The sequence below is a fragment of the Schistocerca serialis genome, chromosome 1, assembly GCF_023864345.2.
Source record: "Schistocerca serialis cubense isolate TAMUIC-IGC-003099 chromosome 1, iqSchSeri2.2, whole genome shotgun sequence".
NCBI classification, from domain to species: domain Eukaryota; kingdom Metazoa; phylum Arthropoda; class Insecta; order Orthoptera; family Acrididae; genus Schistocerca; species Schistocerca serialis.
Genome location: NC_064638.1, coordinates 541,418,520 through 541,431,318, shown reverse-complemented (window position 1 = coordinate 541,431,318; position 12,799 = coordinate 541,418,520). Strand labels below are relative to the sequence as shown.

General features: G+C 39.9%; 1 protein-coding gene across 3 annotated transcripts in view; it reads left to right on the top strand.

Moving 5' to 3' along the window:
* Window positions 1-12,799, top strand: part of LOC126475085 (phosphoenolpyruvate phosphomutase-like) — a 52,462-nt gene that overhangs the window by 12,707 nt on the left and 26,956 nt on the right. For all 3 annotated transcript variants that reach the window (XM_050102672.1, XM_050102654.1, XM_050102663.1), the window contains exon 5: window positions 5,580-5,680. In XM_050102672.1, coding sequence (XP_049958629.1) covers window positions 5,580-5,680 — 101 coding nt within the window. The remainder of the gene's footprint in view (window positions 1-5,579; window positions 5,681-12,799) is intronic.

Sequence of the window (12,799 nt, the reverse complement as noted above, 5' to 3'; positions counted from 1 at the left end):
TTCCAGTCTCTCCCATGCCCATTACTCCTTGTGGGGGACTTCAGTGCACACAATGTGCTGTGGGGCTTGGCTACCACTTGCTCCAGGGGTCGGATGATTGAGCGACTCATCCATTCTGAGAATATCTGCCTGCTGATGACACAATTTTCTACAGCTACAGGGTCTTTCTCAGTCACTGACCTTCATTTTTGTTCCCCAGCTATTGCAGACTCACTTCAGTAGGAAGTGGCTACAGATTTACATTCTAGCAACCAATTCCCATTGTGGATCCATCTGCTGACTAGGACAGTGGCTGACTGGAGACCATACAGGTAGATGATACAAAGGGCAAATTGGTTGCAGTACAGTCAACAGGTTATCTTTGAACAAAAGGATTGTGCACAGGAGACTGTGGTCCATATTGCTTGTGAGATTCTACAGGCTGCCACAGAGTCCATCCCTTGATCCAGTAACCATCTCAGATGATTGCCTGTACCTTGGTGGAATGATGACTGTTGATTGGCAATTGGGGCCAGATGAACAGATCTGTGGAACTTTAAACACTGTTCAACTACAGAAAACCTTTATGCCTTCAGATCTGCAAGAGCACATATGAGTTGAGCAATAAAAGAACGGAAGAGGGCTTCCTGGAAGGATTCACAACTTCCATTAATCAATCCACTTCCACTGCACAAATTTGGACTCAATCCAATGGATTTCTATCAAAGGCAATATACATCCCTTTATGGACTTGTCAAGTAATGGGGTCTTGGTGGACACACCAGAAGACATGGCTCAAGTTTTAGCTGAACACTTCTTTATTGTCACTTCATCATCCAGGCAAGTTCCCACTTTTCAGGTGTTCCAAAGGATCCATTCTCCATGTGGGAACTGGAATCAGCTTTGTCTGCAGCCAGAGACAACTGCTCCAGGACCTGATGAGATCCATTATGCCATGCTGCTTCATCTGTGTCATGAAGCAGAAGGACAGCTCCTCTCTTGTTTCAATCAGATCTGGTTTGATGGGGCTCACTTTGATGAGTGGGTGTAGGTACTACCTGATGGTACACCCATTCCGTCAGGAGTAGTAGTTTGATGAGACCGTTCCACAGGAATACAATGAGATGCTAGGGAAACAACTGTTGACCCTGGAAGGGCCCTGCGTGCCTAAGCAAGCCTTATACAACTGTACAACTGGGGGATGGCAGGTGCCCCAGAGGTTGCGTGATACAGACTGCTTTACCTCAACAGCCATACACACCCACACCCACACACACACCCACACCCACACCCACACCCACACACACACCCACACCCACACCCACACCCACACACACACCCACACACACACCCACACACACACCCACACACACACCCACACACACACCCACACACACACACCCACCCACACACACACCCACCCACACACACACACCCACCCACACACACACACACACACACACACACACACCCACACCCACACCCACACCCACACCACACACACACACACACACACACACACACACACACACACACACACAGTTGGAATTTTAGCGTAATCCTGTAGGTACTTTTGTTTTTCATAATGAATGGTTGACTTGTCAAATTATTGGCCATACTGGCATAAACTTTTTATATGGTTGCAAACTCACTAGATGTAGCATGTGATGGGTGTTTGTGTAAGCCGGCCGCTGTGGCCGAGCGGTTCTAGGCGCTTCAGTCTGGAACTGCGCTGCTGCTACGGTTGCAGGTTCGAATCCTGCCTTGGGCATGGATGTGTGTGATGTCCCTAGGTTAGTTAGGTTTAAGTAGTTCTAAGTCTAGGGGACTGATGACCTAAGATTTTAAGTCCCATAGTGCTTAGAGCCATTTGAACCTTTTTTTTTTATTTGTGTAAAGGTTCAGCTGTGCTATATAACTACACCTCTCTCACCATGCAGTCACATCTGCAGGGAAGCCACAACCACTGCTGTTGTTCTCGCCCCTACCCTGCCTTCTGCGCAGCTGGGGGCCAAACAACAATGCGTGCACTCTAAAGTTGGTAGAAACACAAAAAGGAATAGTGTTATTTATGAACAATTAGTTCTTTGTCTACTCTTGTCCTCACTATGTATGGGTCCTTTCATCCTCTGGTCTAAGTAACCTGCCCTTCGTTTTTAACCTTGCCCAAGCTATCTCTCTCTCTCCTTCCTGGGAAAGATGCTAACAGTACTGCAATTTAGAATAGTATTGTCACTTATTTTGATAGGTGGTACATGTAATGGATGAGTAGACTCGGAGGGGCTAATAGAAAGAAACTGGGAGAACTGAGGAATCAAAGAATGTGTTGTAAGGAGATTTCACATTTATGTAATTCAGAGAGATGGCATTTTGGATGGAAGGCAGGAGGGGGTTCAGATGACTAAGATGAAGTAGCCACAGAAGCACAGCACATTGTGCTCAGCAACACGTTCTGCACTGGGCTGTAAATTCAGCTGTTGGCAACAGTACGGTAGTGAGCAATCATTTAGGAGGGCAATTTTGAGATACAATATGACTGTTACAATATGAATTACAAGATACTGTTACCGCAATAGGATAGGATAGAGAGCTTTAGAGGGTACATTTTCCATTGGGGTCTTCTACAGCCATAGGACTGATGTAGATCTGCATGTATGACCTGTATTAGTTAGCTCTGAAAGAGGACACTCTGTGAAAACTGAACAACATTTGCAGTCATATTTAAATGTTTATTTACCTCTCAGTGCCTCAACCTTTACTCCTTCCTGTATTAATAAGACCCACTTTTACATTAATTTTTAATATTTTTTGGGATTTCAAATTTCCCACTTGATGGTTCCGGCAGCCTATTAAGTATCCTCGCACCAAAATATAGAACGCTTTTATCAGTCCTACATTGATAAGCACAGCCTCCATGAAAAAAAAGAGCTTTTCATTCAATATACTGTGATTGTGAATTTCATGGATCATCACAAATTTGCTCCTCTTATTAATGACAAATAGCATTAATGAGTAAAAGTACTGGCATATAAGCATAAGAACTTCAAAATCTTCACAATCACTTCAGCTATTTGTTCATGAATCTTGCCCAGTTTACTCTCATCTGAACCTGAGATTAGCATATACATTTTTATCACTATCTCCTTGCAGACAATACCACTCTTTGACTTGGTGATATTGTGTCAGCCAGGCAAAAGCACTATTAAACTGTTGAAACATCGTAGTGTTGTACTGTTTAGGTTCCACAAAAGGGAATTTGTATGATGAAGTAATCAGAATTTGCAGTTGTTCCACTAATGTCTGCAATTGTTTGGAGACTCTATGCATAATTTGCGGAGATCACAAAAAAAAAAGGAATAAATTTTTGTGTTATATACACATTCTACGCCAAGAAGGAAAAATACTTTGGCGACATGATTAACAGTGGGTTGATCCAGCTTCAAAATGTAATACAGTAGCAAATCTGTGTGATACGAGCTCAAAAATACCTTGGTAGGTTTCTGGAGGTGTGTGGCAATGTATGTCTGTGTGCAGGTCATGCAATTACCATAAATTATTGGCCAGAATTTTAAGGGTGCGGAATTGGCACCAGATATAGTCCCACTTGAGTTTCATTGTGTTCAGATCTGGCAAATTTGGTAGCCAAGACATCCGTGTGCCTTCACTATCTTGCTCCTCAAACCACTGCAGTACGTTCTAGTCTTCTGCCACAGTCATTTATCCCACTGGGAGATGCCGTTGCTACCGGTGAAGACATCAAGCTTTAACCCTTTCACTGCATTGCCGTGGAAGCATATACAAAACCTGTGTGTGGCATCAGAAACTTGGTGCATGAAACTTAAAAGTGAGCATATATATATATATATATATATATATATATATATATATATATATATATATATATGGATGCAGCACCTGATGTGTAGAAATTGCCATCTGTATACATACAGGTGCAGTGAAAGGGTTAAGGGATGCAAGTGGTCTGAAATAATGTGTTCATGTAGTAGTCCACAGATGTCATGGTGTCACGTAATATGTGACTAATGTCCTCCATATCATAATACTGACACCACTGGCCTGCACCCATGGCACAATGCATATTTCAAGCAGCCATTTTACTGGGTGATGATGTATCCGGACATGACCACCGACTAGTTCTAACAAGTAACTTGATTCATTCAACCAAATGATGCATTTCTAATCATACACAGGCCAACCTTGGTGATGTCATGTCCAAGCCAATTAATAGCGAGTACATCATTGGGAACCCATAGGGTTCATCTGCTGCCCTATGTATGTTGAATGCTGTGCTCTGAAACATTTGTGATTACACCAACACTGTACTCTATTGTCAGATCACCACCTATCCTATTTCACAAAGTGAGGCATGGACTTCCAACACCTTGTCATCTGCATGTGGTTTCACCGCCCTTCAATCATTTTTCATAGTTGCTCAAGATAGAACCACGCAAAAAAATAGCTGACCGCTTTACCATTTCTGAGCTGTTTATTCACAAGAACTGCACATAATATTCTGCCTTTTATTGAAGTTACTTATGAAAGTAGATTTCAGCATTTGTGGTCTGTATTACTGCTAGAATAATTCACCATTTGTTTCTGCTCAGCTCACCCTTACCACATCATGTGGGCACAATGAGACTAGGTGGCATTCCGTTTTGCAAAGCTCAACAGCCATAATGTTTTGGCTCATCATTGTACATTGTGTGTGACATCATCATAGATAGCCAACTTGAATGAATAACTTGTGTGGTCATATTGGGAACTGAAGCCAGAAACCATCCTTTCTGAAGGCAGTGTACCACTAATTACACTATCCACGCATTTATGCCCCATGGATTGACTACTGGTTTCAACTTGTCACTTGCTTTCCTCATTAGGTAGCAAGATCCTCAAGAAGAAAAACATGGCCAGATTAAATTAACTTAATCTGTGATGGAAGCACAGATTGTGAAACTGATACAATAGTGTGCAAAAAAAGGCAGGGATTCCACTTTGGATTCCAAGACTGGCACACAATTTTAACTTGCTGCAAAAATCTTAGTTAAAGTCCATTCTATGCAGAACCAAATCATCATCTCACCAGTGAGTTTCTACTATTGCAAAGTCTGCCCACAAATATTTTCCTACTGTACAGATTCATTTAAATTCATTGAGATGTAACTTAAAAATTAGTGACACAATGTCCCTAAGCCTCAATCTACTATTTAACTTATTCCTATACCAATTGTTGTCTGCTAATAGAATTAGCAAATGCATAATTAATAATAAAATCAGAGACAATTTGTTGAGGTGTCAACCAAGTTTCTCATTCTTTTTTAACCAAAAAAGTGTAAGCCTATCCTAATTGAATAAATTCAGTGATAATTTGAGTGTTTTTTTTAATGAAAACATTGAAGATTCATAATCTTTTATAGTGACATTTCACAGCAATATTAAATATGACTGCAAATACCTGACAATACATGAAATTCATAGTAAAGATATCCAAATCACAATTGCAGTCCTAGAGAGCTTACCCATTTTTCAGTATATTCTAGCCTTCAACAATTTTAAATTTTATTGACTTAATGTGTTCGCAGGCTGTTGCATCGAAGATAAATGTTTTCCAAAAACAAATTCATTACTTGATGGAAGACAACAACCACTGGCAGATGTGGAAGAATTTGCTTTGAAAATTAAGGTACTTTAATTACCAACTTGGAGTCATTCTCTGAAATCATGATTTTTGTGTAAGTATTTTACAGAGGGTCTGTATCTGACATATGGAACACAGCAATAGTACACTGAATATGGTGAAAGAGCACTGTCACTATCTTCTGCACCCACAAACTACTGCCAATCACATGCAGTGTATATATCAATTAAGATGTTCAGAAGCCAATGAAGGTGAATACAGTTTCAGGGTATATGGAGAGGTGAACAGCACTGAATGGATATGACTGTCTTCTGTTCAGAGAACAAGAAATGTAACTTGTGAATCCACAAGATTCTGAGATCTAGCAAGAGAAATAAATATTAAGTCAGATTTAAACTGTACAGTTTGGTGACCAAAGAAGATAACTGTGAAGTTCAATTTTTCTCCACTAGTTCCAACTATCAGAGTGTGTGTCACGATTCAAAAGTGGTACCTATGGATGCTGTTACAGGTTATGAGCCTGAAAGTGTTTTGGAAAGTTATATTTTCACGTATAATTCAGAGAAAAATCACAAAAAGCTGAATCATGTGAGGGTATTTAAGAGTATGAATATGTTTTAATGACAATAAGCTCTGGCGTCAGTTCCTCTGCTAATAGCTATTTCCCACTCTACATGTAACACTGATTTGCTTGATCTTTTTCTATAGCTTCTTAACACTGATTCATGTGCTAAAGCTAAATTCTAAGGCTGTTTTGACATAAAAGCAAAGTAAATATTCAGATATAGTGGATCATATACACATTTCAGTGTTATCACTTCTGCTCAGCATCAGTAAATGTTAGTCAAATGTTGTACAGAAATAAACAGAAAATTCTGTGAAAGCAATATTATTTTGTTTTGAAACAAAATAGAAACACTGGAAGAAGCTTATACTTCTCCTCTGGCATTACACTGTTGTACTTTTCATTGACCATGCCTACAGTATTCAAAACTCTTAGTGTAAAGGACAATATGAAATGATGACAGTATGTCGAACATGGGAAACCATCAGCTTCATAGGCAGTAATAATTGAGCGAGGTTGCATCTCTGAAAAAGCGAAATAGATTAAGAACAATTCAGATGAGAAGGCAGAAAATGATCACTCGTTGTTTCAATTGTTTTCAGACTCTTGAAATTTTTTCCCCCCACACTAACACTCACCTGGATGAAAGTGTATTATGTATGGCAACTATGGACCTAAAACTTTTTTCATACATGTTCTAAGAGAAGGTATAGTAACAATGTACTTGTGGGTTGAGAGTACTGCTGTAATGAGCTTCCTAGAAATAATTTACTGTTTACTGAAGTTTCTCAAAACATTACTTATCGCCACCCTCCATCAACTGTGAAGCACACTGCACACTGAAGATTTTAATGACAACTGTGGGTTGGGGTGGACAGCTGGCACAGGGAGGAGTGGAGGGAGTGGGGGGGGGGGGGGGGTGCATGTGCAAAACAGAAGTTCTGGGCTGTGGGTCATGGACAATACAGACACTTAATTAGTCAGCCACAATGGGACAGTCTTTTAGACTCATCATGTTTCAGGGTCTTTGAAACAACTAAACATCACTGTCAATGAATAATGTATGTTGCAGAATAATGGCAACAGGCAGTTGCTAAGGTTTCCAAAAGGTTTACTGCTGTAAGTATGGAAGAGGTAGACTTCAAAACAATGGAACCCATGAAATAGCAAATTAAAAAACACAGTGAAAGGCATATGTTGCACCGAAATAATGCTTTTCATAAAAGGAGAATCAAACTGTTTTATATGTAGACACCAAATGTAACACTAAATTTCAAAGAATTACATCTGAATCTACAGTCACTGGTGAAGTATAAACAAAGTTGTGCTTCCAAAGGAACTCCCTTGAAGTCACCTTTAGCTGAAGATAAAGCACATTAAATACAACAACCTTATGGGTTTACTGTGCTTCATCAGAATAATCTAGCATCAATTTTACATAAATTTATGCCATGATAATGAGAGCCAAAGTGCTCACCAAAGATATAGCAGTTCCAGCAAGGAGAATTTGATGGGGAGCTGTGTGTGGTTTCTGAGACCAAATAAATCTGAATGGTAGCTGTTTCACTGATGTAGAGCTTATATACTTACTTTGTATTGTCCAAGTGTGATTTGGAACACACGAGACATAGGACTAAGTGCAATATCCTATCAAGTATTGTCTACTGATAGTACAAGTAGTATATATTTAATGGACTTCATCCTTTCACATAAATAATCAATGTATAGGTAAAATTAAATAATGGAAAATCCAGGTTGAAATAATGGTAACATTATGAAAATGGTAGATTGCTACTCACCACATAGAGGAGACCTTGTGTTGCGGACAGGCACAACAAAAATATTGCTATACATTTGAGCTTTTGAGATGGTGAGGAGGAGATATAGTGTAGTGTGGGTGGGAGAAGATGTAGTTCTGTTTGGAGGAGCATGCTGGGACATGGTGGGGACAGTATAGGGCTGCTAGGTGCAGCTGGGCAGTTTCAGGTTGGGCTGGGGAAAGGAGTGAAGTAGAGGCAGGGTAGAAGATTACTGTGTGCATTAGTGGAACAAAAGGTTGTATAGTCCTTGAGTGGAAGCAGGGAAGAGGCTAGGTACGTGAAGAAAAGGGACTAGCAAAGGTTGAGGCTAGGGCGGGAGGGGGAGGAGGGGTTATGGGAATGCAGGATATATGGCAAAGCTAGTGATGGTAGGAAGGATCCAGATGGTACAGTCTGTGAAGCAATCACCAAAGTGAAACACATTGTGTTGGGCAGCATGTTCTGCAACTGGTGATTCATGTGTCTTGGTTACAGTTTGTCAGTGTCTGTTCATGCAGAGCTTACCATGCCCACATAGAAAGCTTGTGGATTACATGACTGCTTGCACAGGTAGCACTGTCTTTGATGGGATAAGAGATGCCTGAGAGTGGACTGGTATAGGTGGTGGATAGAGTGTGTATGGGGCAGGTCTTGCATCTAGGTCAATTGCATGTTGCAGGGATATGACCTATGAGGCAAGGGGTTGGCAGCAGGGGTGGAACAAAGATGGACAAGGACACCATATAGGTTCGGTAGGCAGTGGAATACCACTGGGAAGGATATTCCTCATTTCAAAACACAATGAGAGGTAGCCAACGCACTGGTGGAGAATATGATTCAGTCGCTCCAGTTCTGTGTGGTACTGAGTCAGCAGGGGAGTACTTCTTTGAGATCAGACAATGGGAATGTGGGAGGCTGTGGGTGACTGGAGAGACAAGATACAGGAGATCTGTTTCTGTACAGAGTTGGGAGAGTAATTTCGGTCTGAGATGACCTTAGTAAGACCCTTGGTGTATTGGGAGAGGGAGTGCTTGTCACTACAGAGCTATATGGAGAAGAGAGTAAATCACATTGCATATCGTATTAAACACAGAGTGCTACTCCCTCAATGTTGCATTTCGTTTTCTCAAAATGTGTGTAGGTAATGCAGTGTGAAGAGAAAACCCAGTCTAAGTATTTTTGATGATGTATTATTAATTCCATGCCCCAAAGGTTATTTTTTGTACTCGAAGTATGACTTGTGTTTGTATGTAGGCTAAGGTTACCAATGATTTTCTTTTTGAAATATGGCCTCCTGTCAAGGCATACAGCCATCACTACTTATTCACACACAAGTCCATGGCTTAATCCAAGAAAAAAGGAGAAAAATACCAATGCCATTAATAGCTTTAATACCTTATTGTGCAGCTTAATAAGTAGCATTAATAAATATGATTATAAATGCTATTATGTGTGCTACCTGAAAGTTCTCTAGCACTTTTCTCAATTAAAACAATATGAAAGGACAAATTGCTACTGAACACTTACATGAGGCAGTGAGTCACCAGACAGGAGCCACGTGAGTGAGGGTTTTCCTTTTTTTTTTTTTTTTTTTTTTTTTTTACTTCTGAAGAAGGAAAATGTGAAAAACTGAAATATTTCTAGCATTTTTTCATACTGTGCCTGTCTGTGACTAAACATTTCCACAATGTGATGAGTAGCAATTTGTCCTTTCTATTTTGTTGTTATTTCATCCTGGACTTCTCATTATTTTATTTTGCTTCTCTCAGTCAGAATTTTTCGGACGTAGTTTGATTTCTGTTGAAAGAGTTTCAGTAACTTTTAAACATTGGATGTTTTTATGAAATTTATTAATTGTTAAACATGCCTATTTTTCCTGTTTGCAATACAGTAAAATCTGGTACTTGTATCATTAAAATTAGTGCATGGTCTAAATCTCCTTCTGAGCACCAAATGTTGGTATAAAGAGAAGCAGTATTAGATAATGCTGTATGTTATTGTGTAGAAGGTATTCTACATATGTAATCATCACTGTGTGTGTCAGTCCAAAGTTAAGACAGATGAAACAACTCTTTAAAACTAAAATAAAATGTAATTCTTACGTTGCAATGTCATCTGATAAGTGCTCTACACTGTCTCCTGGATGGCCTGGTAAAGGCTGTGGTAAAATACATTAACAATTATAGGTCTCTGACCTTTTTTGATAATAATTGCACACATAAGTGAATGGGTTGTATGTAATGATTTACTGGATATTTGTCCTTTCTTCTTAGATTTAATACCTTGATTGCTTTTTGTGGATTGAAGACAGATCTGTAGTATACGTTCTCAGGTGGATTACTCCTGTACTGCAAGCATTTTATCTTTAGCCAAGAGACTGACTCTCCCAATATATTTTGCTGTCTATAAACATTACACTGACAAATAACTTCGGCCGGCCGGAGTGGCCGTGCAATTCTAGGCACTACAGTCTGGATCTGAGCGACCACTACGGTCGCAGGTTCGAATCCTAGCTCAGGCATGGATGTGTGTGATGTCCTTAGGTTAGTTAGGTTTAATTAGTTCTAAGTTCTAGGCGACTGATGACCTCAGAAGTTAAGCCACGTAGTGCTCAGAGCCATTTGAACAAATAACTTCACTGAAATTGCACTGTTCAAGTTCAGCTATATCTGGGGCTTCCTAGGAACTAATCTGATCAAATTATCTTGATTCCTAGGAGCATAAATTCTTGCAGTTTTATTGATAGCTGCATGAATGCAGCCAGACTCCATGTATATGTGATCATATTCAAGGAACTTATGATTAATACGCTCCAACTTACTACCACAGCATTTTTCCTCACAAAATACATTCACAAACATGACTGAGAAAATGATATTCCTGTTCTGGTCACTGCTGGAGTTGTTACACATGTTAACCTCAATGACTTCTTCCAGTAATGATAGCATTTGTTTGTGTGTTAAGAATCTGTTTCACTTCCTCCACAGTCAGCAGTACTTTCATCCCACATATAACACTCTGTGGACTTCTGTTGGTTGGTTACATAAAAATAGAGTATCCACAGCAACAGTTTAAACAAAGCTATCCCTCTGTATGAAATGGTGTTGGGAAACACATTTGCAAACTGAAGCAAAGGAAATAAAATTAATAAAGTTTTGATGTTCCCTACTTCTCTCTTTGATGACATTCTTCTGCTCATAATAATGCACAGAAAGTTCTGGCTGAGAATAGTGGACTATTAAGTAATAAAGGAGGTGACTCTTCAAAAGGCAGAAGTGCTGGGTCATCAACAGGAACGCAAACAAAAGGTACAGAGGTTTGCTTCACTAGCTTTCTGAATGAAATTCCTTTCACAAGCTTGTAGGAGAAATGAACATGCACCTCCACCTCACCACAGCAGTAAGGGCCAAAGAAAGAGCTGGCAGTCGACTGAGCAGTGTGTGTGTGTGTGTGTGTGTGTGTGTGTGTGTGTGTGTGTGTGTGTGTGTGTGTAGCAAATCAAAGTTCTGTATCTTTTGTTTGTATACCTGTCAACAACGCAACACTTCTGCCTTTCAGTGAGTTGTCTCCTTTATTCCTAAATAATTCTTCTGCTAAATTTAGATGAACTTTCGTTTCTTCTTCTACTTTAATTTTTGCTCCCTCACTAGCAATTATTTTCAGCTGAAGCAGAGGGACAAGCTAAAATTTTTGACAAATATTGTAGGGTAAATGGCCTCCGAAACATAACATAAATGCTGTTCTTCGCAAAGTGTCATATAATCTCCACATATTAGTTGTCGGGAAGTAAGAGTTTAAGTATTTCTTTTCTCTGTATGATCTGCAATGATGGTTACAGAAAGCAGGAAATATAGCAATGTGATTCATAATACTTTGTTCTGCTTCATTTGGTGTATGTTTTTCCCTCTACCATCTTCATAAGAAATGCCACCATTGTTATATTACATTTCTCTAGAGTATACAGATACATTATTTGGCATACCTGTATTGTTCCCACATTAGATTTTTTCAGGAAGGATTTTCTTGAAAAGTGGTGTTTACTAGTAGCTGCTGTGTTCCCTTCTCTTCAGCAGAGAGTTTTCTTAGCGTATTCCCATATTTGTTGATTTTGTGCCTAGCTCAATAGCACAGTTTATAAAACTCCAGAAAATTATTTTCCCATTCTTGGTTGGTTGGTTTAAAGGCAGGAGAAGGAACCAAACTACAGGGCCATTGGTCCCTTGTTCCTAATAAAACAATGCCACAAGGGTGAGAATAAAACTGATGAAACATATAACACAAAACGGAAAGAAAGGAAAAGCCACAAGAATGAAGGGAAGGCAACAAATACTAAAAGGAACAAAAGAGGACAAGAAAACAACAGAGAGATGCTAGAAACAGAAGGGAGTAAAACAGGAAAGCAGATTGCAGTGGGTGGCCAACCACTAGAATAAAAAGGGAAAGCCAGCCACTCCGCAACACATTAAAACTTCCACCCTAAAAGCACTAGGGTGGAGGACATGGAGGGACAAAGGACATGCATTAAAACCTACATAGAAGTATAAAATCCACTCTCACAGATAAAACATGAAACTAAAGCTGCTGTGGAGGCATTGTCGCCCAACACCGAAGGCAGGGTGCTGGAAAAGTTAAAAGTCTGCCGCAGATCGGCTAAAATTGGGCAGTCCAGCAAGAGGTGGACGACTGTCATTTGGGAGCCACAGCGACACTGAGGTGGGTCCTCACGACAGAGTAGATAACCATGCGTTAGCCACGTATGGCCAATGCAGAGCCGGCAGAGGACAACTGATTCCCTGCTAG